Source organism: Onthophagus taurus, chromosome 11 (assembly GCF_036711975.1).
Source record: "Onthophagus taurus isolate NC chromosome 11, IU_Otau_3.0, whole genome shotgun sequence".
Lineage (NCBI taxonomy): Eukaryota > Metazoa > Arthropoda > Insecta > Coleoptera > Scarabaeidae > Onthophagus > Onthophagus taurus.
The window spans coordinates 18321025-18348593 of record NC_091976.1 but is presented as its reverse complement, the minus strand read 5'-3'; the positions used below and the strand labels follow the sequence as shown (position 1 = coordinate 18348593).

Here is a 27569-nt window from a genome sequence, read left to right as displayed (position 1 = left end):
CGTAGACTAAACATGTTTTGGATACTTTTTGGGGGTCCGTTAGAAAAAGAGGGTTGGAGGATGAATTTGAAACCGTCACCTTATGGTTTCAATCTGTCAATACTCTCCACCCAAACGAATCGTTTAAAAATTTATTTTTCTTGGACACTTCAATTTAATTTTACTTTGTTTCATTTAAAAAGAATTTTGCCACAAAGTCTTTTTTTGAGCCCAAGTATTTAATAAAAGGGGAAAAGACAGCGAGTGACCACTACATACAAAAGAATTAAATGTAGGGTCCAATAACAATCGGATAAGAAAGCGAAGAGGAAAGCGCTTACAATCACCATATGGCGTTAACTTTTTGAAAGAGTCAACTTCGCCCATGTGTCTTCCATAATCATAGACATTACGCGACCATTTTCGGCGTTCGTTGTAACACTTGCAATATAATCGGTCTCGTCACTTGGACTTTTATATTAAATTTTTTAAAATTAAACAAGAAAAAATTTATTTTTAATTTTAATCTTGTATATTAGAGTCATCTATTTGTTAATGTTTTAAACATTTATCTTTAACTGATAACGTTATCTATTACAAAATACCAAGAAACAGTTAACTATAATCCGTTTAAACTTTAAATTTAAACGGGACTTTTTATTTATTTTTTTTTATTCTTTACTTTTTATATTTTTTTCCATTCCCACAGAAAACGGATACTCCATCTAAACACATGATGCAGCGTCGATTTCATTCCTACATCTCCGTCAAATGCAACTTAAAAAAAATCCCATGAGACTCCCAAAAAAGCCCTATATCCTAGTAGTGCAAACCGATCTTGCACCTTTTATTGTCCATTCTATAGAAATAAAAAACGACCGTGAGCGTTTTTTTTCTTTCCTTTCTCTGGGGGTACCAAATTAATCCTAGAACGGAACGGGGCTTGAGGTTCCCTAACTTAAAAAAAATCTGCCCCTTTTCCTGTATACGCGCGCACCACGTAAAGAAGAGGAAGAAGAAGGAATGATGGTTGAGGGGAGCAGTGAGAGAGAGAGAGAATAGAGTTCGATAATAAAAAGTGCAGGGCTGCGGAGAACGTTGGCATAAAAAAGGTGGCTTAAAAAACGGTCAGGGGACGCGGTGGGCCTTCTGCGGACCAGATGGCCCCGCTCTTGAGATGCACCCGGGAGGCTGCGGGTACCTTTGACCCCTTTGCCTGAGAAAAAAATTGTCCGTGGTGCCATCCAGGTCTTTGGCCCGTGGGATTTTTTTCCTAAGAAAAAAAGATGTTAAAAAAATTAGAGATCTCATTGCTTCACCAAGATAATTAACAATAAAAAAAATACAAGAAAAAATGAACGTGACAGAGTAGAAAATTATTAAAATTAAATTAAGGTACTAATAAAAAAGATACCCTCAGATTTTTTATCATGTATTTTTTTTAGTTTATCCAGTAACTGATATATTTATGGTAATATAACGGTTAAACAAAATTTATTTCCTTCCGGATATAATTAAATAAGAAATTTTTGAGTATTCCTTGTTTTTCGAATATTCCTTTTCGATATTTTCGCACAATTCATTTAAATATTCTTCTTTTAGTTCTTCAGGAATTGTTTCATTTAATAAAGTGAATGCTTTGGTGAACTCTGAAATACAAAGAAAATAACTTATGTATTACCACTACAACTGTTTGAATCATAGAGACAGTAATAAAAATTGTAAACAATTCACCATTTGTTTATTTAAATACTTTCTATCTTCAGAAAATGAGGAACCTGAACAATTAACTACAGAGATTTGCAGATTTGCGCTGCTTTGTGGTTGAGTTGGGATATAAATCTTCTGCTAATGTGCAAATGGGTTGGGTTGCTTTAGGACTGATTGTGAGTTGAGATATGTTTTAACAACTGCTTTGGGGTTGGGTTGGAATATCATTAAATGCTGAAGCTTTACTGGATTAGCTTGATTTGGGGTTTCATTGGGATATCCAATAACTGCTGATGTTTAAATGGATTGTGTTGCTTTGCCGTTTGGTTGAATATCCGTTTATTATGGAGGATTAAATGGGTTGGCTTCAAAATTCCTTAATTGCTTGCTATATACAGCAGTAGTACAAATTGGTTGTAATTCAATATCTAAAGTCTTTAATATGCAAAATCCCTGAGAAATCAGAATCAGTTTGACTGGTGTGAGAAATTCAAAAGTAATAATCTTTACCGAATTGAGTTTAAAGATTCCTGAAGACCACGCAAATGTTCTTGATAGTAATAGAAACATCAATAACGTAAGTTTCGGATCAATCTCACATCAGAACTAATCCAGAACTCAGAAAGGCTACTATGTAGGTGCATTACAGCAACCGGAAAGCTATCTACAATTATATATAGATGTGGTATATATTTGAACCCAATTTATGTAAAAGTTATAGTTGCAAGAGATGCTATTGATTATACTACCCACAAAAAGTGAAATGTTTAGCAGAATTAAGACACTTCCCTGTACATTTCGGGCGTAGATTTGATTGCATATCCAAAAGATAGTGAAGAAGTAGCGCGTACACACAAAGTCATTTGTAACTATAACAAATGCTGTGGTTGTATTAATGCCCTTTGGAAAACTTGTTGAAACTAAACTCCTCAAGAGCCTTTTAAATCGAAGACAAATTAGGTCAGTTCGAAAATCGTCAAAGGTATTAACGTTTGTAACTTATTGGCAGATGAGTAATGTTTCTGATTGAAAAAAATGGAGAGTATTCAAGAGAAAACTTGAAAATAGAAGTTAGTATAATAATAGTATGTAATGAAGTCACTTCGAACCAGTTTCTGAAGAAGATTGCAACATGGCATCCGAAATGTCAAACCTTTTCTTAAAAGACGCACGGCAAAACCCGAAAGTGTTAGTTCTAGTTTTAGTTCTAATTTTAGTTCAAAGACTACCTTGATGGTGTTTATAATTGCAAGGCTTTCAATACACTTTTCTAAATGCGAATGTTCCAAGAAGCAAACTAGAGATATACGTTTTGGATATAGTTATCTGAGTTGATGTAAGGTACAAAAATCAGTCTGCTTGAACTGTTGGGAAAGACCATAGATAGTAAAATAAAGCATAGAAGAGAGGTCATCCTGATAAAGATGATTGAACTATCACAAAAGTGATGATCACAAGTGCTGGAATGAAAACTGTTAATTATACTGCATAACGATTATTGAACATTCCATCAAAGATATAATTTGACAAAATCTCTATCCATCAAGTCTCAAGTATTGAAAACCAACACAACTCCAGTTGTTTCATGAAACTACAGAGAGAATCCAATACGAAATGCATCATGCAGTAATGTTAACTAATAATAATATAATATGTTGTTTGTAATGATGGGTAGTAAAATTTATTGGCGTAGTAGAACATCTGTGATTAATCTAAAATGATTTTAAAATCAACCAAAATCTGGTCATGGAAGCAGAAATGTTACTAACAAAGTCATCAAAATACTTCTAATTTGTTTTGATTTCTATATGTTTGGAATTTGCTAGCTTCTATTATTTGCTTTTAAGCTGCTAATGAGACCCAGTAGTAGAAGGAACTTGTTCTGAAGATGAAGATAAGATCATGATGGTGTGTTAAGAAATGTTAAATGTACTAAAATGCTTTGCTTGCGAAAGAAAACCTCAGAAATTATTAACAGAAAATTTGCCAGGTGAGTAAATGATTTTTTAAACCTACTATAAGAAGCTTCCTTATTTTTTAATGGTGTATCAAATACGATTTCGTTATAAATAAGATGTTTAAATCCTCCCTCCTCTAAATGGCGAATAATCCAATCTGTTGAGTTTTCATTTATGAAGAACTCGGAGCACATAGCGTTCTTTTTTTGATATGTTTCCCATTTTTTTTGTTTACTTAGATAAAGTTGTTGTTTTACCATCGCGTTAGTTAAGCATAGCATAAAAAATATTTGACCATTTGGTTTTAAAACGTTATAAATATTTTTAATCCAAACTCTAAAAAAAAATTATAAGTAATATTAATATAAATTAAGTTATAAAAAGCTTACTTGGGATTTGGTACGATCATAAAACACAAAATCGATAAAACTTTATGGAAATGTTCTTTATACCCAACCCAGGCGTTTACATCTAAAATATCGGCTTGTTTGAATTGAATATTTTCTCGATTTGGAAAGGATTTTTTTGCCAAATCAATCATTGCGTCCATCAAATCAATTCCTAAAATATTATAATTTTTCGTGTTCTCCATAACCATTTTTTCTAAAATGTGTATTGTGGTTGACCCTTCTCCGCAACCAACATCTAAAATTTCTTCTTTTCCTTCGGATTTCCATTCCAATACATTTTTAAAGCTATTTACAATAAATTTTGTATGGGTTTTAATGAAACTTTCGGTAACTTCTTGATATAAAGTAGCATCAAACATTTTTTAACAGCGAATGGAGACACAATTTTATTTTTAAATTGACGACAATTTTTATCAAAACGATAAGGGTATCATATGTTAAGTATTTTAGATAATACTTCAACAAATTAACGTTAAAATAATTCTTTATTAAAACATTATTTTCTTGTTATAATAACAACATAAGAAATATGAGAGTAGCTTTCGTCATTCAAGTTTCCATAAGCTAAAGTAGTGCTTTTATAGACAAAATAGTTTTTTTAAAACATTATTTTCTGGCTGTAATAAAATCATAAGAAATATACGAATACTTTTCGTCATTTAAAACTTCTTTTTCGATATTTTCACACATTTCATTCAAATATTCGTCTTTTAATTCTTCAGGAATGTTCTCGTTCAATGATGTAAAAGCTTTTACAAATTCTAAAAATTGTTCTTGATTGAATTTATATTATTAAATTAAGAAATTAGTTATAACGTACGCATTGCAGATTTAAAATCTTTTAAATTAGTATCGTAAACAATTTCATATTGTTGGATATCTTTAAATCCTCCATTTTTTAAGTGTTGAGTAATCCAAGATGTTGGGTTATCGCTTAAAAAGTAATCGGAGAGAAAAAGATTTGATTTTTGGTATTTTGACCATTTCTCTTGTTGGCTAAGAGAGAGGTGTTGTTTCATCATGGGATTTGTTGATGTTAATATTAAAAATATTTGACCATTTTGTTTTAAAACGTTGTAAATATTTTTAACCCAAATACTAAAAATTAAATTTATTAATTAATTAAATCAATTTTTGTACTTACGTTGGGTTTGGTACGACCATAAAGCACAAAATTGAAAATATCTTCGTAAAGCACTCCTTGTAATTCAACCAGAGTTCTTCATCTAAGATATCTGCTTGCTTAAATTGGACACGTTCGTGAAAATAATCATTTTTGGCTAAATTAATCATTGGTTGTAACAAATCAGTTGCTAAATAATTAAAATTTGAAACATTTTTTGAGATCAAATCAACTAAAACTTCAATTGTTGTTGAACCATCACCACAACCAATTTCTAAAATATTTTCATTTTGATTCCAATTTAGCAAATTACTATAATAATTTATGATCTTTTTGGTGTGGGGTCTTAGAAAATACCCACATGCTTCACGATATAATTTCGGGTCGTACATTATAGACGATTTCAACGTTTAAGAAAAAATAATAATTGTTGTCGTTATTTTAGCGTATTTATACCTTTTATTTTAAGCAGGTATAATTAGTACAATCTCGATAATCTGGCATCATAAAATTTTTAGCACTGCCGGATTACAGAATATAACGGATTACTGGGTTTGATGCCAAAAAATTTACTATACAAAATAACAAACAAAATATATTAGCACAAAGAAAATTAAAAACAATATAAAAACATATATAAAGAATAGTTATAAACAATACATATTTGTGAACAATACGGCATTTCAACTAAACAATCTCATACATAGTGCATATGAATCAAGCTATCCAATAAAACTCAAAAGAGCACAATTCAATGTACCTTGGTGGAATAAGGACCTTGAAAAACAGCGAGTTATGGTTAGAAGACTATATAACAAAGTCAGGCATTCCGAACTCGAGCAAACACGGGAAGTCTATAAGAAAGCCCTAACAGAATATAACTTGGCTATCCTTAAGCCAAAAGAAAAACCTGGTGCAGTTTCTGTGAAGGCATACAATACGCCTACAGTTGCTCGTCTGCATAAGATCTTGGCAAAAGATCACAACACTGATCTAGGCCACCTATGCAAACAAGACGGTAAATACACTGAGGATGCTAAGGAATCGTTGGAGCTCCTACTGAGTACACACTTCCCTTCCTCAAAAGTCTGCCCCCACGCAGATGCCGACCATGATGTAATCGACATAACCCATCCATCAGGTAGAGTTCGCAGCATAGCTGGCAACATTTTTACACCCAACAGAGCGAGGTGGGTTATTTCTAATTTCAAGTCCCTAAAATTGCCTAGAGGAGATTGAATTCTGCCTATTTTTCTGCAAAAAGGCTTAGAAGACCTGCTCATAGTAATAATACCCCTATATATTGCTAGCTATAACCTTAGCTATATACCCACACTATGGAAGAAAGTAAAGGTGGTCTTCATATCTAAAGGTGGTAGGCGTTTAAACGCCAATCCCAAGGCATACAGACCAATTAGAATAACTTCATTTCTCCTTAAAGGAATGGAAAAGGTAATAGCTAAGGTATACCTTAGGAATGGAGTGCTTGTCACTAATCCACTCCATCCTAGCCAACATGCTAGGGTGGATTTTAGAGGAGGCAATAGCAACCAAAGAGATAGCCTTATGTGCTTTCACAGACATAGAGGGTGCGTTTGATAACACCTCCTATGGATCCATAGAGAGGGCCCTAAACGTAAAAGATATACATCCGTCGACAATCAAATGGTGTATAGCCATGTTGAAAAGTCGGCAGATCACAGCCAGTCTGGGTGGCGAGTCGCTGGCTATAAAGGCGCTAAGAGGATGTCCCTATAGGGGGTAAAGTGCTATCACCTCTATTATGGTGCCTGGTAGTTGATGACTTGATGAACACTCTAACAAAAAACGAATTCAAGATTCAGTGTTATGCTGATGAAGGTAATCATAATCCGAGGTAAATATGATACAATCGTAACTCAACTAATGCAGAAAGCCCTACTCCTCACCAGTACTTGGTGTCGAAGCAATGGGCTCCACATCAGTCCAAATAAAATCGAAATAGTCCCTTTCACTCGGAGAACGAACCTACAAATAAAAGCAGCCTCCATTGAAAGCAGAACTATCAACCTCAAAATAAAAGTTAAATACCTAGGGGTAATATTAGACAGTAAACTAGCCTGGAACTCACACTTAGATAAGGTGAAGAAAAAGGCCATCATGGCAAACCAGATCTGCCGCAGGCTCCTAGGAAGGAACTGCGGTCTCAAACCACGAATGGCTCATTGGGCCTACGTAGCAATAATCAAACCCATGGTCCCACGCCTCATTTTTTTGGTGGCCAAAACAAAACATAAGACAGCACAACAACAGCTGGCACAAATCCAGCGGTTAGTATAACTTAACATAACGGGTGCAATGAGATCTTGTCCGACGACTGCTTTGGACGCCCTACTCGCTCCATTTATATATACAAAAGGAGGTAACTTCAAGTGCCTTATCACTGAAAATAGTTTCTTCACTCAAGTTGATGCATGGCAATCTCAGCGGACACCTCGAAATGTTCAAGGACCTATGTCTAAATCACCTGATTGAAATTAAAACGGACCTTATACCGACAGAATACAATTTCAACCAGCCGTATAAGGTCATATTTAGAAGAAGTGATGATTGGGGGAAGGGGGGCCTCAACTAAAAAGAGGAGCCCTAGCCTGTTACACCGATGCTTCAAAGGCAATTAGATCCGGAGTAGGTATGGGCATCAGTGGACCAAACAGCCATATCAAACTACCACTCAGTTCGGACATAACAATTTTTCGTAAGCGAAAGTTCTTGCTATAAACTTCTGCACCGCTTTGAACCTACAGAAGGGACAGAAGGGTGCATCCATAAACATTTTCACAGACAGTCGGGCCGCCTTAAAGGCAATTCAGGCCTACACCTGTGACTCCGCACTAATCAGAGAGTGTACCAGCAACCTGAGAGACCTCGCTTGGGGCAATGATGTTACCCTATGGTGGGTTCCAAGTTACAGCAACATTGAGGGCAATGAGAAGGCGGACTAACTGGCCAAAGAAGCAGCGAACACGCCCTTTATTGGACCCCAACCTGGCTGTGGACTACAAAACAGCCACCTAAAACAAATAATCAACAATTGGGAGGTTTCAAAGGTAGCCTTACGCTGGAAAGAACTTCTATGATAACTATGATAACTTCATCACAAAACAAAACCAAGGAGGTTATATACCTCAGCAAAGGGGATCTAAGGACGCTCTCAGGATACCTGACCTTCTATGCGCTCCTAAAATACCACCTCTTCCACATTGGACAAGCTGAGGATTAAACTTGTCGACTTTGCAACGACGAGTCAGAAACTGCTGAACATATACTGTGCAATTGCGTCGCCAGAGGCCGTCTCAGGCCGTCAAGTAGAGGTGTAAAATAAGGAAGCAAGAAAGTTTGTAATAGACCGTCTCTTGAAGCTAATTTGTCATTTGATGTGTGTGCAGGTGCGTTATCTAAAATAAGTTGAAACACCTGAGCGTTTTGCAAAGCAGCACAGGAAAAATAAAACGTTCTATTTCTAAGTGTAGATATATGTTCAAATCTATGGCATTTGATTTACGGAAGGCACAAGGTTTTTGAAAAGCCAGCTATGAGCCATATTTTACTTAGACTCTTCTTCTTCCAGCACTACGGTCCTTTGTGGATTTGGGCTTGCTTCGCAATAAGTTGTCATTCCTATACACTAAACATTCTAACCACCATCACATCATCCTTCCATCGTTTGTTTAGTCTTCCTCTAGTTCTCTATCCCTGTAGTGTCCATTTCGCAATTATCTTTACTCCTCTGTTTCTCTGCATCCTTTCCTATAGCAGCAAGATTTTCGTTTTGATGACATTTCGCATTTCATGCTTGGGTATGGTAGCTTCTTTTGCTAGGTACTGTAGTACCTAGCAAAGTACCTAGCTAGTACTGTACTGTACCTTTTTTCTATTTATTTTATAATAGACCTATTAAGGCGTTTAATAGATGTAAACGCTATACAGGGTCATTCAAAATTATTCCTTTTTCATAATTGTATATTGCTGTATTATTTATTTTTGCGTGCTGTTATGTTCAATTACTTGTTCCATTTTCTATTTTAGGCTTTCTGTTTTCTTTCTATAGCAGGTTCTGTTGGTCCCTCTTCGATATCCTTTATACTCAGTTCTGTTCAATCTTGCGTTTTGTTGTAGGTATTTTCTTTCTGGAGCATTTATTGCGTAATTTTTGTGGTAATCTATAATGTCTACAGCAGTTGAATTCATGGTGTATCTTAGTATTATCCATTCATCTTCAAATTCTAGGAGGGCTGTGATTTTATTTAGATTATCAATAGCATATCGCCATATCATCATCCCATATTTTCAACATACAATCTGTATTCGGCTACATACAATGTTATCAAAGTGTAAGTTATTAGTGTTAAATAAAAGAAAACAAAATAGTTTTATTAAATCATTATTTTCTGGCTATAATAACATCATAAGAAATATAAGAATACTTCTCGTCATTTAAGACTTCTTTTTCGATATTTGCACACATTTCGTTCAAATATTCGCCTTTTAATTCTTCAGGAATGTTTTCGTTCAATGATGTAAAAGCTTTTACAAATTCTAAAAATTGTCCTTGATTGAATTTATTTTATTAAATTTGAAATTAATTATAACGTACGATATGTAGATTTAAAATCTTTTAAAGTTGTATCGTAAACAATTTCATATTGTTCGATATCTTTAAATCCTCCATTTCTTAAGTGTTGATTAATCCAAGACGTTGGGTTATCGCTTAAAAGGTAATCAGAGAGAAAAAAGTTTGATTTTTGATATTTTGACCACTTCTCTTGTTGGCTAAGAGAGATGTGTTGTTTTATCATGGGACTTGTTGATATTAATATTAAAACTATTTGACCGTTTTGTTTTAAAACGTTGTAAATATTTTTAACCCAAATACTAAAAATTATATTTATTAATTTATTAAATCCATTTTTTTTACTTACGTTGGGTTTGGTACGACCATAAGGCACAAAATTGAAAATATTTTCATAAAGCACTCCTTGTTATTCAACCAGAGTTTTTCATCTAAGATATCAGCTTGTTTAAATTGGACACGTTCGTGAAAATAATCATTTGTGGCTAAATTAATCATTGGTTGTAATAAATCAGTTGCTAAATAATTGAAATTTGAAACATTTTTTGATATTAAATCAACTAAAACTTCGATTGTTATTGAACCATCACCACAACCAACTTCTAAAATATTTTCATTTTGATTCCAATTTAGTAAAGTACTATAACAATTTATGATCTTTTCGATGTGAGATTTCGCAAAAAGACTTTTTGTTTCACGATATAATTTGGGGTCGTACATTATAGACGATTTCAACGTTTAAAAAATAATAATAATTGTTTTAGTTAATTAGCTTATTTATACTTTCTACTTTAAGTATATTTATCTTGATAACGGTTAGTATATTACATCGTTTGTGGAAATAAGCAGGAAGTATGTTGCAATTAAAATTGCGATGTTTAAAAAAGAGAATTATTATTTATTATCAAAAAGAACTATTTATTTATAATTACAAAACATGAAAACTAAATTAACTTAGATTTTATTACAATTATTTATCTGCAATAATAGAAAGAATAAAACAGCTTGCATGAATTTCTTGAGTGGTCTCATCAAAAGTTGATATTCTTATAATATGATTAGCAACTTCTAAAAAAAGGATCTTGGTATCAATAAAATATATGCAGGTTGTTTAATCTCTTCGGCAGAATGTATATTGAGATCGATTGTCGTTAAAGGATCTTCGGATTTTACAGAGTTAATTCGTAGATTGGCTGTAAACAGTTCTACATTACCGTCGTTTGATTCAGTACTGATCGTTTTATTTATTAGACCTTAATCACTCATCATCGGCTCGTTGTTCGGATCGTTCCCAAACCACTCTCCAGTATCTAGCTCTGTAAACTTTGCTTCTAGATTTTGTAGTTTTCTTCTTCAGTTCTGCAATTAATAACTCATCTTTTAAGTCACATTTCACTTCTATTTCATTATTATCTAATGATACCCACAACTTCTGGCATTACGACTGTATTACCCTCTCAGTATTCCAAGCCTCAGTCAGGATGAATACAGCATCTTTTAAATTCATGTCTTTTAACATTTTTGTTATATTATCTTCTCGCAAAACAGCATTCAGGTGGCTTTTTTATAATTAGTCTTTATAATTTGCATCACATTCGGATCGGTGCGTTATCTAAAATGAGAAGAGCTTTCGGCGGAAGGTTCTTGCTTTTCAAAAAACGTCGTACTGCTGGAACATAGGAATCATAGTGGAACTATTCTATGAATACTTCTTTGATAACCCATGCTTTCTTTTGGTTTCTGTATATGATTGGTAAATCAATGTTTTTAAATGCCCTAGGTGATCTCGCTCTGCCTATAAACAAAAGCTGGAACCACAGGCATAATAGTAACCTTGTCTTTTGACACTTTTCTGCCTTGTGCTTCCCGCTCTTCCCTATAAATGTATCTCTTGTTTGACAAAACTTTCCAGAACAATCTAATTCAATCAGCATTGTAGACTTGATCTGGAGTTAAATTAAGAACATGTAATGTTTTCCTGGTGTTATTAATCTCCGTTCTTATATTTCTCTTATATTTAATAGGTAAAGAATATATATGATTTAATAAAACGTAATGGGTAGACGCGATTTCAGCATTCGGTGATATTTTCTTGGCACAATAAGGCCCTAGAATAGAATATCTGTTCAATAGTCAAAGAAACGTCTAAATATGACTTCGAAATGGTACATATTGGTGACATTCTTATCTAGATCAACCTGTATAACAATATATTGTAATCCAAAATATTGTAGTAATAAATAATGTATTAAATTACTTTATAAAATTATACATAAAAAAATCAATTTATTACTTTCTTCGAATAAAATATAAATGTTAAGATTAAATTTCATTTTGGGAGTTTAATTTTTTTCTTTAAATACTCGTTTATTCCATCTCTTTTTAATAACGTAATAAAACTCGAACACAATTTGAAAGTCACCCTCACTCACAATCAGTTACCAAGAAGTAAAGAGAACGAAAATTTCAAAGATGTTCGACGTTGAATTGTACAAGAAAATGTCTCAGTTTCAAAAACTAGCTTCCAAAAACGGTGTAAACGCTTACAGCGAGTTTATCAGATGGTCCAAAAATGGGAAAATTTTAGATGTTGGGTGTGGTGAAGGTTCGACAACGGTTGATCTTTTGTATCCGTTGATAATGGCAAATTCTTCAAACTCCGAATTAATCGCGATGGATTTAGAAGAAGATATGATTTCTGCTGCTAACGCTAGTTATGGTCATATGAACATCGATTTTATCCAAATGGATATAACAAACATAAACGAAAATAACAACAAATACAAGAATTATTTCGATAACGTGTTTTCGTTTATTTGTCTACATTTAGTGAGCGATTTGTAAGTATAAATGGATTTTTTTTTGTAATTTTTGTTCCCTGATTTACTTTATTAGAATATGGATAAAGAATATATATGATTTAATGAAACGTGATGGGCAAACTTTCTTCATAATTCCAGCAAATAATCCAGTTTTTACTGCAGTTATGGAGCTACGTCATGAAGGAAATTATATTGAATATGTTAAAAAAGTCGAGCACGTTTTCAACACTCCATTTGCTCAATTAAGTAATCCTGAAGATTGGATTAAACCTTTAATGGAAAAAGAAGGATTTAAAAATGTTAAATGTTTCAAATTTCCCCAAGATTTCACTTTTGAAAGTTTCGATTATTTAAAAAGTGTTAAACAAGTTGAGTAATTTTGTTATATTTTTGTAACAAATTTTATATTTTAGGGTTCATTGCAACTTTTCAATTTTTAATTAAGGAAATTCCAACTGATGAACAAGACGATTTTATCGAACAAGTTGCTAATCGTATTATAAGAATATCAACTTTTGATGAGACCACTCAAGAAATTCATGCAAGCTGTTTTATTCTTGCTATTATTGCAGATAAATAATTGTAATCAAATCTAAATTAATTTAGTTTTCATGTTTTGTAATTATAAATAAATAGTTATTTTTGATAGTAAATGATAATTCTCTTTTTTAAGCATCGCAATTTTAATTACATCTTGAAAACAACATATTTCTTACTTATTGACAGAAACGTTAAAATATACTAACCGTTATCAAGATAATTATGCTTAAAGTAGAAGGTATAATAAAATATGATGTAGGTAAAAGTAAAACCTTTTTGAGAAATACTATATTAGAGAAATATGGAGAATTTCATCCCATTTATAGAAGGTATAAATTAGCTAATTAACTACAACAATTATTATTCTTTCTTAAACTTAAAAATGTGACATCCCACATCAAGAAGATCATACATTGTTTAAGCAATTTACTAAAGTGGAATCAAAATGAAAATATTTTAGAAATTGTTTGTAGTGATGGTTCAACCACAATCGAGATTTTAGTTCTTCTTCTTGAAACCAGGGGTAATAACTTGGTAGCTGGGCCCTTACCACCAGTCACAATTTTTTTTTTATATAAGTTTATCTTCAAATTAGGTAGCCCTGTGGGGAGATAACGTTCCAAAAATCAAAAACAATTCAAATAAGAAGAATTACCGGCAGGGGGGAATGATCCTTCCTTACTACCTTAATCCATTTAAACTACTTTAAATTCCTTAAGCACCTACATATCTGAAATGTTGTTTAACATGGCAAAACTGACGTCGTCTGAACCGGGGGATATCGATTTTTTAAATTTCAAAGCTAACTCTAATTCCGTTCTGCTGAATGGTTTGTCCATATTAATCTGACTCCTCAATTCTACCGGTTTCAACATCTTCCAAATTAGGCACATACTCCGGGCAAAGATGAGACATAAAATCCTGGGTCCATGCGAAATCTGTAGATATTTGGGTTTCAGTGCCATTAATGGCTCAGTCGTAGTGCCTTATGGTTCCCCATAACATTCTAATGATGACTACCTGGATAGTGATTCGCAGAATTGTTTGAAAGGTTCTCTTTTCTTTTTGAGTAGTAGTCTTTTGCTCAAAGCCAAATACCTCTTGACTATGATAAAATTAATCTCGCTGGGACACGTCATAAACTGCCTGGTTACCATCTTTCTAAGTCCCACAATTCTTGCTTAATCACTATCTCACCATCTACTAGTATGTTCTGAAAAACTAATTCAGTTCGCCTTCTTGTAATTAAACCTATCAGTTTTCTGGGTTTTGGATTTGCTAGAAAATGGAGTAATACTGGTAAGTACCTTAGCTAAAACAGGAAAATGATCACTCCCCAAAGTGTGTATCGGTTTTTGAAACAACGTTTTGCGCTATATCCGACGAACAAACAATCAAATCTATAACGCTAACTTTGTTATTTCTATTTAAAAACGTTGTTCTTTTTTTATTCACCACGGTCAAATCCAATGTTTCAATTAGCTCACCCAAAATAATAAAAGGTGCAGTAACATTCAAGAGTAATTGGTTCCAATCATAAATACTAAAACCTTAATCAGAGGGAATATACCCCGCCACAAAAGTAATACCTCCCACCCTGAACTTGGCAAAATGAATTCTCTCCTCGATCACCATCGGATCGTTTAACCATGCCGCTTGTACACCTCTTTTGATCAAAATGGAAAGTCATCGGTTCTTGTGATATGTCTAGCATTATTACCGGGAGTAGTTACCAAAAAATTTGTCTTAGGTTGTGCAGTCGTTCTGTTACTGTTTGTATTTAAAGCTTTACTAGCCTGGCTATTAGAAGATACCCTAGGAAAATTAATATCATCATTTAGTCTATTAATAGCAAACTGTTTGTCCGAGGACTTGTTAACCGCCATCAGTGCTTCGAAAGCAGAAATATGGTAAGTTGCCATTAGTTTTTTAATTGTAGATTGCTTGGTAAGTTCAGTACAAATTCTCTCAGAAAAAGGAATACACATCTCTGTTGATAAATGATCACCCCTACAGAAAATACACTTAGGGCTTTCTTTTTTTGTGCATTGTTTAAAATCATGTTCTTCTGCACACCCGAGACATTTTAATTTAGATTTACAGATTTTCTTAGTATGGCCGTATCGACAACATTTGTGACATTGCGCTACTGGTGCTGTATATAATTCAGTTCTTCTTACATTAAAAAACAGTTTGATGTAACTTGGAATTACCGTCCCTGCAAAAGTAACTAATAATGTTGAAGTACCTCTGTATTCAAATTCTGTTTGAGAACCTGAATCTCCACTAACTTCTTTGGCTACATTCCTTCTAAATCTTCTGACTCAAAGAACTTCCCTCTCGTTGTCTGCAATTTAATGTCCACTTCGGAAAAGGATGTGTCAATGTTTCTAATGATAGCTCTGCAAGTGATCAAGTGTGTTGGTATGTAGGTCGTCTAATTATTCACAAAAATTTGTTAGCATTGACATTTGAATCAAATTCGATTGCTAGTCTATTTTTCCCTATTTTTAGTCTGATCATAGAAGTATTTACCTATTTTCATGTCACTTAAACCTGTTATATTCTTGTCTATAGATTCGATGTAAACAATGAAAGGAGACGAATCCATATTGGAAAAACGACAGTTATTAACATTAAATAGTAAATTATCAAATATACATCCCTTATCTTCTAAGATTCTGTTCCTAAGATTAATAATATCGTCCGCAATAATTATTTTTTCTTTATCATTAATCTGGATACATCCACGCTCGATGGACGATTTACATTGTGCAGCGTTTAAATTCATGTGATTAAATGTCCTAGAGTCAAGAAGATTGGTTATATTTGCCTCAATGTATCTCACAAATTCAAGAGCATCATTAAGATTTATTTTATCAGCACAATTATCAAAATCTATAGAGTCAAGTTCATCCTTCATGTTAACAAAACGGTTTCACCCTCGCCCTCAACTACTAATATCACCAAGCCAAGCAAAAACCAACTACCAAGCAAAGCGAAAATCAGCAAAGATCAAACAACTCAACACAGGGCTACCAAAGTTCCTCAAAAACTGATAGTGCGAGGTGAACCCAAAACACGTGCTTTACGTCACCACGAACTGTCGAAAAGAGGAAGATTTTAGTTGATTTAATCTCAAAAAATGTTTCAAATTTTAATTATTTAGAAACTGATTTATTACAACCAATGATTAATTTAGCCACAAATGATTATTTTGACGAACGTGTTCTATTTAAACAAACAGATATCTTAGATGAAAAACTCTGGTTGAATTACAAGGAGTGCTTTACGAAGATATTTTCGATATTTTAAGATATTATTTTTTTTGGTTTTCTAGTCCTGGCGACATAGTCCATGCTTCGTAACCATATGTTGTTCTTGATCTTATAATGGGGCGTTAGATCTCGATTTACGATTGTCTGCCTAATATTTTACTCCTCATTCAGTGTTTGTGGACTTATTGTAAATAAAGTACGTATCCTGGCTTCGATTTTTCCTTGGCATTATTAGGTTTGTTTACTCTGGATCCCAAACATATGATCTAGTTGAAATAAGTATATTTTTCCCTCAGTAGGCATATATTCAAGCTCGGGAATGATAGCTTCTAAAATGATGATTAATCTTCTGTGGTATACCCAGTTTTGCTAGGTATTGTACAGGTTCATTCAATTTTTCTTGTATATTCCGTAGAATGTGGATATGATCTAGCGTACTTTGACATCGTGTCATTCAAAATTATTCCTTTCTCATCGTTGTACAGTGAAATTTCCCTAACTCGAATCACTAAGGGAGCAGAAGAAAAGTTCCAGTTATGGAGAATACGAGTCAGAGAAAAATTTAAAACAGAAACCTTAATACTATTATAAGTAGGAAATTAATCAAGTTTTTTAAAATAATCCGTAATTTTCTTTTGGCTTAAAGTAGACAACCGCTCTTTGTCGAAAAAATGTTTTTATTAAATGTAAAGAATTATGAATATTATCTGGAACATTCTCTCTTGATAATATAAAGGTTTCAAGCTTTCTAAGAGAGGAATAAGCTTCATCAAATGTTCGAACCATAAAATCACCCAAATAAAAAAATATTTACTTACAGAACGGATTTGAATTTTTATTCTTTGGTAAATTCGACTTATAGAAGTAAGAGTTGAATAAATTCCATAGTAGTTCAGTTCAAGTTATAGAGAAATTCGAGTTAGTGAAATTCGACTTAAAGAGATAAAAACACATTTGAAATCTAGTCAAACGCTTGAGCTTACGAAAATTATTCGACTTAGAGGATAATTCGAGATATAGAAGTTCTAGCTAGGGGAATTTCATTGTATTATTTATTTTTGCGTGCTGTTATGTTCAATTACTTGTTTTATTTTCTGTTTTAGGATTTCTGTTTTCTTCCTATAGCAGGTTCTGTTGGTCTTTCTTCGATATCCTTCATACTCAGCTTTGTTCAATCTTGCGTTTTGTTGTAGATATTTTCTTTCTGGAGCATTTATTGCGTGATTTTTGTGGTTACTTATAATGTCTACAGCAGCTCAATTCATGGTGTATCTTAGTATTATCCATTCATCTTCAAATTCTATTAGGGCTGTGGTTTTATTTAGATTATCAATAGCATATCGCCATATCATCATCTCTTATTTTCAACATACAATCTGTATTCGCTTACATACAATGTTATCAAAGTTTCCATAAGATAAATTGGACTGTTTTTATGGATTATATTATTAATGTCAAATTAAAGAAGACAAAATAGTTTTATTAAAACATTATTTTTTGGCTGAAATAACATCATAAGAAATATAAGAGTACTTTTCGTCATTTAAAACTTCTTTTTCGATATTTTCACACATTTCATTCAAATATTCGTCTTTTAATTCTTCAGGAATGTTCTCGTTCAATGATGTAAAAGCTTTTACAAATTCTAAAAATTGTTCTTGATTGAATTTATTTTATTAAATTAAGAAATTAATTATAACGTACGATATGCAGATTTAAAATCTTTTAAATTGGTATCGTAAACAATTTCATGTTGTTGGATATCTTTAAATCCTCCATTTCTTAAGAGTTGAATAATCCAAGATGTTGGGTTATCGCTTAAAAGGTAATCGGAGAGAAAAAAATTTGATTTTTGGTATTTTGACCATTTCTCTTGTTGGCTAAGAGAGATGTGTTGTTTCATCATGGGATTTGTTGATGTTAATATTAAAAATATTTGACCGTTTTGTTTTAAAACGTTGTAAATATTTTTAATCCAAATACTAAAAATTAAAGTTATTAATTAGTTAAATCGATTTTTTTACTTACGTTGGGTTTGGTACGACCATAAAGCACAAAATTGAAAATATCTTCGTAAAGCATTCCTTGTAATTCAACCAGAGTTTTTCATCTAAGATATCAGCTTGTTTAAACGTCACGTGATCGTGTAAATAATCATTTGTTGCTAAATTAATCATTGGTTGTAATAAATCAGTTGCTAAATAATTAAAATTTGAAACATTTTTTGAGATGAAATCAACCAAAATTTCGATTGTTGTTGAACCTTCACCACAACCAATTTCTAAAATATTTTCATTTTGATTCCAATTTAGTAAATTACTATAACAATTTATGATCTTTTTGATGTGGGATTTCACAAAAAGATTTGTTGTTTCACGATATAATTTGGGGTCGTACATTATAGGCGATTTCAACGTTTAAGAAAGAATAATAATTATTATAGTTAATTAACTTCCTACTTTAAGTATAATTATATTGATAACCGTTAGTATATTTTAACGATTGTATAAATAATTAGAAAATTTGCTGTTTACAATATATAATTAAAATTGCGATGTTTAAAACAGAATTATTATTGACCATCGAAAATAACTATTTATTTATAATTATAAAACATGAAAACTAAATCAACTTAGATTTGATTACAATTGCATGAATTTCTTGAGTGGTCTCATCAAAAGTTGATATTTTTATATTACGATTAACAACTTCTTCGATAAAATTATCTTGTTCATCTTTTAAAATTTCCTTAATTAAAAATTGAAAAGTTGCAATGAACCCTAAAATATAAAATTTGTTACAAAAATATAACGAAATTAGTCAACTTGTTTAACACTTTTTAAATAATCGAAACTTTCAAAAGTGAAATCTTGGGGAAATTTGAAACATTTAACATTTTTAAATCCTTCTTTTTCCATTAAAGGTTTAATCCAATCTTCAGGATTACTTAATTGAGCAAATGGAGTGTTGAAAACGTGCTCGACTTTTTTAACATATTCAATATAATTTCCTTCATGACGCAGCTCCATAACTGCAGTAAAAACTGGATTATTTGCTGGAATTATGAAGAAAGTTTGCCCATCACGTTTCATTAAATCATATACAGGGTGTCCCGTTAAGCGTACGGAGCGGCTGTATCTCTAGAACGGTAAGGCCAAGAGGTTTGGGAAAAAAATCCTTATAAGCAAAGTGACCAAGAGAAATAGCTGGAAATAATTTTGAAGTTCGTAATTCGACCGCTAGGGGGCGTAACTGCCATTGAGAAACATAAAGTTGCCGCTATCTCAGAAACTTAGACGATGAGCTAAAACTTTGACATCATTTAATAGCTTGGATAATACCGCATCGCTTTTGTTTTGCGATATTTCTCATATCTGTCATAATAAGGGATGGGGAGGCCAATGCGTTTTCATATGTTTACATTTTAATATCTCCTAGACCATTCAACCGATTTGAATGTTTTCGGTGTTGTTTGAAAGAGCATTTTATGCTCTTTTTAAAGATATTTTCAGTAAGACCGTCTGCTTTAAAACAAATGAGCTAGAGGACGTTATCTGCAGCGATTACATATTTTTGTGATTTTTGAAGAAAAGTTAAATGGAACGATACTATTTACTTCACAGACCCTTAGTCACCTTAAAATTTGCTAAATTTTAGTGAAAACCGCATCTCGATATCGCCACCCGTTCTCGAGTTATAGAAGAAAATGTTAAAAACTCGAGTGCCATCAATCGGATTCAGTTACCTCATCGAGAAAAGCAAATCACATTACCATGGTAACTGTAAACATGTCATTTACTAACGCAGAAGCGTATGATAGAGCGTATGATGATTTATTTTCAATGTTTCAAATACGATGCAACTGCATGGCAAAAATGTGCAATGCAATTACGACAAAGAAAGACATTTTTCTCTAGAAGTGTTTTTAAGATTGACTTAGCGATTACGGAAAACTGGCAACGTGTAGCCCATTCAGACATCTCTATGAATTCGTAAATCATATTGGTGCGCAATGTGATCCCACATAATCTGGGAACTTCGAAAACAATTGTCCACAAGAGTTCTCAAGAGAATAATATCTCCACCACGTTGTTTTACATCAGGCCTTAACAGATACCGATTATGATAACAGACTGAACTATTACCATTGACTTTTAAATATGATTTGGGCAAATCCAAACCTTTTATCACAAATGCTATGGATGCATGAAGCATCTGTCCACAAGCTGATGTAAACTTGCATAATATGCATTCTTGGTTCGAGAAAAACCCACATTGCTTTCACCCCTTTATCTATTGGGTAGACTAAACGACCTGACTTTTCAAGAAAAACCAATAACCAGGGAAAATATGACATAACACTAAATACCAGTAGAAACGTATCTAGGGCCGAGACTTAAGCAGCGTTTTTTTTTTCGTCGAAACTAGATTAAATAAATGCATCGAGGTTTATGAAAGGCATTTAGCACATTAGTGAGTTATTTTTGCTAAAAATTTAAGTTATTCTAAGTGTTTTGGTTTATTTTGTTTTATTATCATTGTTGATGTTTCATTGATCCGTTGGCTTTTCAACACGCCTCAAAAGTAGTTTTGAAGCAGTTCTAAGCTTGGATAAAGTGTTCTAGAAGGTTCTAGATAATAAAATTATTGTTCTCTCTTATTTGTTTCTTAAGGTAACTTGATCCGATTAAGATATACGAATTTTTAACATTTTCTTTTATAATTCGAGAATGGATGGAGATATCGAGATGCGGTTTTCACTAATATTTAGCAAATTTTATGGTGATTAACGGTCTGTGAAGTAAATAGTACCGTTCCATTTAACATTTTTCAAAAATCACAAAAATATGTAACCACTGCAGATAACGCCCTCTAGCTTATTTGTTTTAAACCAAGCGGTCTTTCTGAATATCTTTTAAAAGGGCATGAAATGCTCTTTCAAACAAGACCAAAAATATTCAAATCGGTTGAATGGTCTAGGAGATATTAAAATGTAAACATTTGAAAACGCATTGGCCTCCCCCTCCCTTATTATGACAGATATGAAAAATATTGCAAAACAAAAGCGATGCGGTATTATCCAAGCTACTAACTGATGTTGTCAAAGTTATAGCTCATCGTCTAACTTTCTGAGATAGCAGGAATTTTATGTTTCTCTATGGCAGTTACGCCCCCTAGCGGTCGAATTACGAACTTCAAAATAATTTCCAGCTATTTCTCTTGCCCACTTTACTTATAACGATTTTTTTCCCAAACCTCTAGGCCTTACCGTTATTGAGATACAGCCGCTCCGTACGCTTAACGGGACACCCTGTATATTCTTTATCCATATTCTAATAAAGTAAATCACGGAACAAAAATTACAAAAAAAAATCCATTTATACTTACAAATCGCTCACTAAATGTAGACAAATAAACGAAAACACGTTATCGAAATAATTCTTGTATTTGTTGTTATTTTCGTTTATGTTTGTTATATCCATTTGGATAAAATCGATGTTCATATGACCACAACTAGCGTTAGCAGCAGAAATCATACCTTCTTGTAAATCCATCGGGATTAATTTGGAGTTTGAAGAATTTGCAATCATCAAGGGATACAAAAGATCAACCGTTGTCGAACCTTCACCACACCCAACATCTAAAATTTTCCCATTTTTGAACCATCTAATTACCTCGTTGTAAGCGTTTACACCGTTTTTGGAAGCTAGTGAATTTTAAAAAGTGGGTAATTTAATATTTATTGTAATAACATTTAAAAATATACAGTGTAACACATTGTATACAAATTGAAAAAGGAAAAACGAAATTCAACCACTAAGGCTAAAGGCTATAGTTTCAACCAAAAAAGTATTTAAATTCCAAGAAGAATACTAATTTGTCACAGCCCTGACTGTCATATCTACAACTTTGCCAAATCCTACTTTACAAATTGTCGAAGGTTCCGTTTATTACACATATGAGGAAATAATCAATGTTTTTGAAATGGCATAAGAATATTATTGTAATTAACTCTTGAACTAACACTAGCATTATCACTAGAGGTGACAGTAGAGCTAGAACTAGAAACTTTCGGTTAAACAGTGAGTTTTTTGAAAAAGTATTTAACGTTTCGGATGCCATCAAATTTACCATGGCAACGGAAGCTGCAAAACCTTTCCTGGATGTTTTTATCTCTAGGGAGATGGAGACATGGAACTGTGAGTTTATCAGAAAACACACGCTATTAACAAACAGGTATCTAGAGCTGATTCAGAGGTATCTAGTGATTGGCCTTATACCAGCGAGCAGAAATGATAGGTGATGAAAAGAATTTAAAGAAAGAAGAATGATTTTTAGAAGATGTACTCCAGAAGAACATACACTCTGAGGGATATCCAGCGAGCTGTCAAGCAACGCAAAAGAGGGAAGACACGGAAAGTGCTGCATCAGCTGATTTTATCTGTCTTCCTTATGTTTTAGGATGGAGCGGATTGCAAGTGTATCTGAAGAAAAACGATATTGTGGTATGATACGGTTAGCAAAAATCGGAATGTTCTTCCGATAGCTAGATAAGACAAACTAACTCCATTAAAGCCCTGTGTATACACGGTGTACATAAAGTAAGGAATCAATTCGATAAAAATTCATGGATATTCTTCCAGAAAAAAAGCTTGGTCATCTCTGTGTATTTTATATGTATACATAGGGTGTGCTACATAAAAAATATTTAAATACTCATTAATTATTATTAATCATTAAATAAATTTAATTATCATTAAGTATATAATTAAGTAAATTTTTTTTCAGTAATTATAATACTTTTGATATTTCTTTTTAATTTCAATTTCATTTTCTTCCACTCATTTTTTTTCTCCACATAGTTTATAGTACTCCAGTTTCTTTTAAAGAGACATATTTTCAACACATGTGATCTTCGTAAAAAGACGTTGGGACAGTGCAAATAAACGATTAAGTTCTGGGTGACGATTATCTAAGAGCGTTTGTCCACATCTGTTGGACAGTGCTTAAGAGGATAAAAGATGATTAATCATGTGATAACCGGATGTTGGAATGTTACAACAAAAATAATTTTGTATTTAAAGGAAATTTGCGTATTTTAAACAAGAAAATTTCTTTCGACTTTGTCGTTTCCCGTTACTTAGTTCTCTTTGTCTTTTTTCCTGCTTAGTTCCGCCTGCGTTTTGTCGTTTTGTCATTCCAATAAAGACTTTTCACATCGTTGGGTTTCTTTAGGATGTACGCGTGCCTAGATTTCGTCTATTGTTATTTATTTTTTTCTTCAACAAATTTTCGCTTCGAAATTAACGGTTAGAAAATAAGAAAGTTTTTTTTTGTTATCGTAGAAATCGAAATTATTCATCAAAATCTACCATCGAAATTAACCATTCAAATAATTAGCAATTTTTTCAGTAACTGACCATGAATGGACATTGATCCAAAAAGAAATCTCAACAGCTCTTGAAAGAACCCTAAAAATGCCTTACGTCAAATTTCGTACAGAGTGGTCACAAAGGACTTTTTTATTTTATAAAGAGAGAACTAAAAAAAAATGTTCAATAGCTCCGGAAAAAACTATAGAATCCTGAGATGCCCATCTAAATGCCATTATTCGGCACCGTATGGTGTCAGATATCGGGGACTAACTGTAAACAGCGAGTTCTTTATCGGTTATCGGAATCTACCCTCTATTAAAAAAGAGAGAAAAAGAAGAAAAAAAACAGCAAAGGGGCAGTAAGACCGTGAAGAAAGAAAGATGTGAAAAAAACTCTGCACACATTGACCCGGGACAAAGATGACCGTGCCCTTGATTGGAAGGGAACAGGTAATTCCTTTAGATAGCCGTGGGATTTTTTTCTTCTTCGTTTTTATAATAGCGGTCAGGTAGTGAATCAAATTTCGCACTGAGTCCATTTCTTTTTTTATCCAAGTCAATTAAAAAAGTTTTTTTTTAATTTGTAGACAATATTAATTTGGATCAAGTATTTTGTTGGTTTATATTCATCCTTTTAAACATGTCTCCAGATCTGATCATACTCTACTGTATGGTGTATTTAGCAAATTACTATGTGTATTTTTACATTCAATTGTCATTATTGATTTGAACATGTCCTAATCTTAGATAGTTAGCATCTATCCAAGCTCTGTCCTGTGTACGCAAGCTAAGAATACAAAGTAGGAAATGGGGAGGTTAAAATCCTATTTAATGCAAACGATATGGTGCTAGTGGCGTAGAACGAAGATGATCTCCAGAGAGGCTACTGCATCAGTTTAATAAAACAGCAAAAAATTTTAACATAAAATTTGCGGCAGAAGCAAAATCAATGATTACTTTCAAGGCAGCGATGAGATACAAGCATATGGTCGATGATAAAATCATGCTCCGGGAAATTTGCATACAATATGTCAGAATAAACATGTTTGAATTAAAGCCATAGCCCGGGTCTATAAGACTCCAATTATACCTATACTATCTTATGCAATAGAAATCTGACCCAAAATATCCAAAACATAAATGCTAGGGACTGCAGAAATGAGGAGACAAAGATGGATAATAGGTGCAAACATTAGATAAACATACAGGGGCAAATTACCAGCAGGGCGAAAGAATATTGGAAAACCTAAGAAAGATGAAGCGATAATCTTCCGAACGATTACCTAGGAGAAAAGATGTGAAGAAAAACACAGGAAACTATGCCTAAGATGATCCTGACGACTATAATGATGTGAAGAATAACACTATTTAGTATTTCAGTTATCGCCAGCTCTTTGACTTTGATTTGCAGCATTTACCACTTCAATTTATCTTCAGAATAGCTGATATAAATGATAAATTGGTCTATTTTTATAACATGATTCAGCAGTTATTTGAGAAACATGCCCTTTTAGTGTTAAAAATGGTAACGAAACCATTTAAACCTTGGATTACAAGTAACACCAAATATCTAATGAGGCTAAGAGATAGTGTTAAGCTGAAATACAAAAGAACGAAACTAGATTTGGACTGGCGGTATTACAATGAGCTTCACAATTTTATTACAGGAGTTGTCCATAATGAGAAAAAAGCCTATTTCCAACACATTGCTTCTACAGCCAATTCGCGAATATTATGGAGGCAACTCGGGAGAAAAGGTATGCTCTGGTCCGCCTTTCTCATATGACGCTTTACCACAAGGATTATTCTCCGATAATAATTTTAACTTAGAATTAATTAGTGACATTGATGTGCTGAATGCAGTACACTGTATATCATGCAAGGCAGCTGATTGTGATGGCATTGATGTGGTCATGATGGGGTTGTGTTTGCCTCATATGTATTCTCTTAATGTTTGTATTGAACATTCTGTTTTCCCTAAAAGCTGGAAGATGCTCTTAGTCAAGCTTCTCCCTAAGATATCAAACCATGTAGAAGTGAAGAACCTTAGACCAATTCACTTACTGCCCATTTTGTCTAATGTTTTTGAAAAAATTATCTTTAAGTAACTATATGAATACGTCCAAGTAAATGACACATTTCCATGTCAGTCGGGATTTTGTCAGGGACATAGCACCACGACAGTTTTGTTAAAAGTGACCCGTAATCGATTTAGGCCTAAATTTAATTGCAGTATTATTGAATTTTGGTAGAGCGTTCGAGACTGTTGATCGTGATGTGTTGTGTTCGGCATTGCGGTACATGGGGATTGGGAGTGAGCTGCGACAGCTACTTAAAAGTTATTTTATTGATAGATGACAAGTTGTGAAGATTGATAGTTTCCTATGAAGGGGGGTCCCACAGGGTGGTATCTTGGGTCCACTACTATTTTCGTTATATACTTCCCAACTTTCATGTCAGTTGAGGCATGCAGATTATGAATTACCTTTAACTTGAACTACCTTTAGATCAGTTCTAGATAGCTGCTTATTTTGGATATACTCATAGTTCCATGTCACCATATGTCTTCCTGGAGACCAAAACATCCATGAAAAGTAACTATTTTGCAGTCCTCCGTTTCCGTGGTAAATTTCATCATGGGGTGTTGTGAGTTCAGCAATATAGTATCCGAAACGTTAATACTTTTCCAAAAAACGCACATTTTAACCCTACTGTCAGTTCTAGTCAGTACTAGTGTTACTTCTAATTTTAGTTCTAGAGTTAATTATCTTATATTTAGTTCTTATATCATTTCAAATACATTGATTATTTCCTGATATGTATAATAAATTGAATCTTTGACATTTTTTAAAGCAGGATTTGGCAGAATTGCAATTGCGATGTGACAATTAGGTCTGCCATAAATGCACTTTAAATACTTTTTTGGGTGAATCTGTAGACTTTAGTATTAACAGCTCAATTCCTTTTTTTCCTGCTTTATTTTCTAACACATACTGGTATATACCTTCGTCCTAGAATCTTAAAAATAGATTTGAAAAAGAACTGTTTTGATATAAGAGACTTGAAAAGAATGTCCCATATATCGAAGAGTATTTTTAAGTGACCAACTAATAGAGGGGTGCCACAGGGTACTATCTTTGGTCCTCTACTATTTTGAGGTATGCAGATGATTTACAACTATATATATCGTTTGAACCATGGAACTATGAAGACGCTCTCTGCATGTTGCACTTCCTTTTAGTGCTGGTAAGTCAGTTGTGATGCTGTTTGGGGGTGGATATCAGATATTGGCGGAACATAGTACGGCTAGAGATCGGAGGAGTCCCGATACCATTGGTTGTTGATGCAAAGAATTTGGGTTTAGTTATGGACAATAAATTTAGATATAAATAGCAAATTTCGAAATACGTTTCTAGTTCATACTTGCAATTGCAAAAACTATTTCCCTTCAGAAATATGTTATCTTTGCGCTTGAAGAGGCTGTTGTGTGAGTCACTTGTTCTATCGCAATTTACTTATCTGACTCATGTCTATAATGCATGTTTGGACAGTGTTGATGTGGTTAGGGTACAGAGAGTGCAAAATTCTTGTTTGCGCTACATACATCTTCTTTCTTTAAATTCTTTTCGTTGCATAGATCTGTTCGATGGAACAAGACTTGAACTACCACCTTTAGATCAATTTCCTAGAGACCAAAACATCCATGAAAAGTAACTGTTTTGCAGTCCTCCGTTTCCGTGGTAAATTTCATCATGGAGTGTT

General features: G+C 33.1%; 5 protein-coding genes across 5 annotated transcripts; 1 reads left to right on the top strand and 4 right to left on the bottom strand.

The window, feature by feature from the left end:
* Nucleotides 1-1395: 1395 nt before the first annotated feature.
* LOC111424222 (juvenile hormone acid O-methyltransferase-like) lies at nt 1396-4456 on the bottom strand. Its single transcript, XM_023057700.2, has 3 exons — nt 4037-4456; nt 3706-3983; nt 1396-1628 (listed from the first exon to the last, which is right to left on the bottom strand). Exons 1-3 carry the CDS (start codon nt 4414-4416, stop codon nt 1474-1476), a joined length of 813 nt encoding a protein of 270 aa, XP_022913468.2. The 5' UTR covers nt 4417-4456; the 3' UTR covers nt 1396-1473.
* Nucleotides 4457-4612: 156 nt separating this feature from the next.
* Nucleotides 4613-5572, bottom strand: LOC139432134 (juvenile hormone acid O-methyltransferase-like). Its single transcript, XM_071200483.1, has 3 exons — nt 5202-5572; nt 4878-5155; nt 4613-4818 (listed from the first exon to the last, which is right to left on the bottom strand). Exons 1-3 carry the CDS (start codon nt 5570-5572, stop codon nt 4664-4666), a joined length of 804 nt encoding a protein of 267 aa, XP_071056584.1. The 3' UTR covers nt 4613-4663.
* A 4015-nt stretch (nt 5573-9587) lies between these two features.
* Nucleotides 9588-10512, bottom strand: LOC139432133 (juvenile hormone acid O-methyltransferase-like). The gene is made up of 3 exons (XM_071200482.1): nt 10142-10512; nt 9817-10094; nt 9588-9758 (listed from the first exon to the last, which is right to left on the bottom strand). Exons 1-3 carry the CDS (start codon nt 10510-10512, stop codon nt 9604-9606), a joined length of 804 nt encoding a protein of 267 aa, XP_071056583.1. The 3' UTR covers nt 9588-9603.
* Nucleotides 10513-12210: 1698 nt separating this feature from the next.
* On the top strand, nt 12211-13254 carry LOC111424192 (juvenile hormone acid O-methyltransferase-like). The gene is made up of 3 exons (XM_023057638.2): nt 12211-12632; nt 12688-12971; nt 13028-13254. The coding sequence occupies exons 1-3, from the start codon at nt 12265-12267 to the stop codon at nt 13192-13194; spliced, it is 819 nt and encodes a 272-aa protein (XP_022913406.2). The 5' UTR covers nt 12211-12264; the 3' UTR covers nt 13195-13254.
* A 4643-nt stretch (nt 13255-17897) lies between these two features.
* On the bottom strand, nt 17898-18833 carry LOC111424067 (juvenile hormone acid O-methyltransferase-like). The gene is made up of 3 exons (XM_023057480.2): nt 18461-18833; nt 18137-18414; nt 17898-18077 (listed from the first exon to the last, which is right to left on the bottom strand). Exons 1-3 carry the CDS (start codon nt 18829-18831, stop codon nt 17923-17925), a joined length of 804 nt encoding a protein of 267 aa, XP_022913248.2. The 5' UTR covers nt 18832-18833; the 3' UTR covers nt 17898-17922.
* Nucleotides 18834-27569: the final 8736 nt, after the last annotated feature.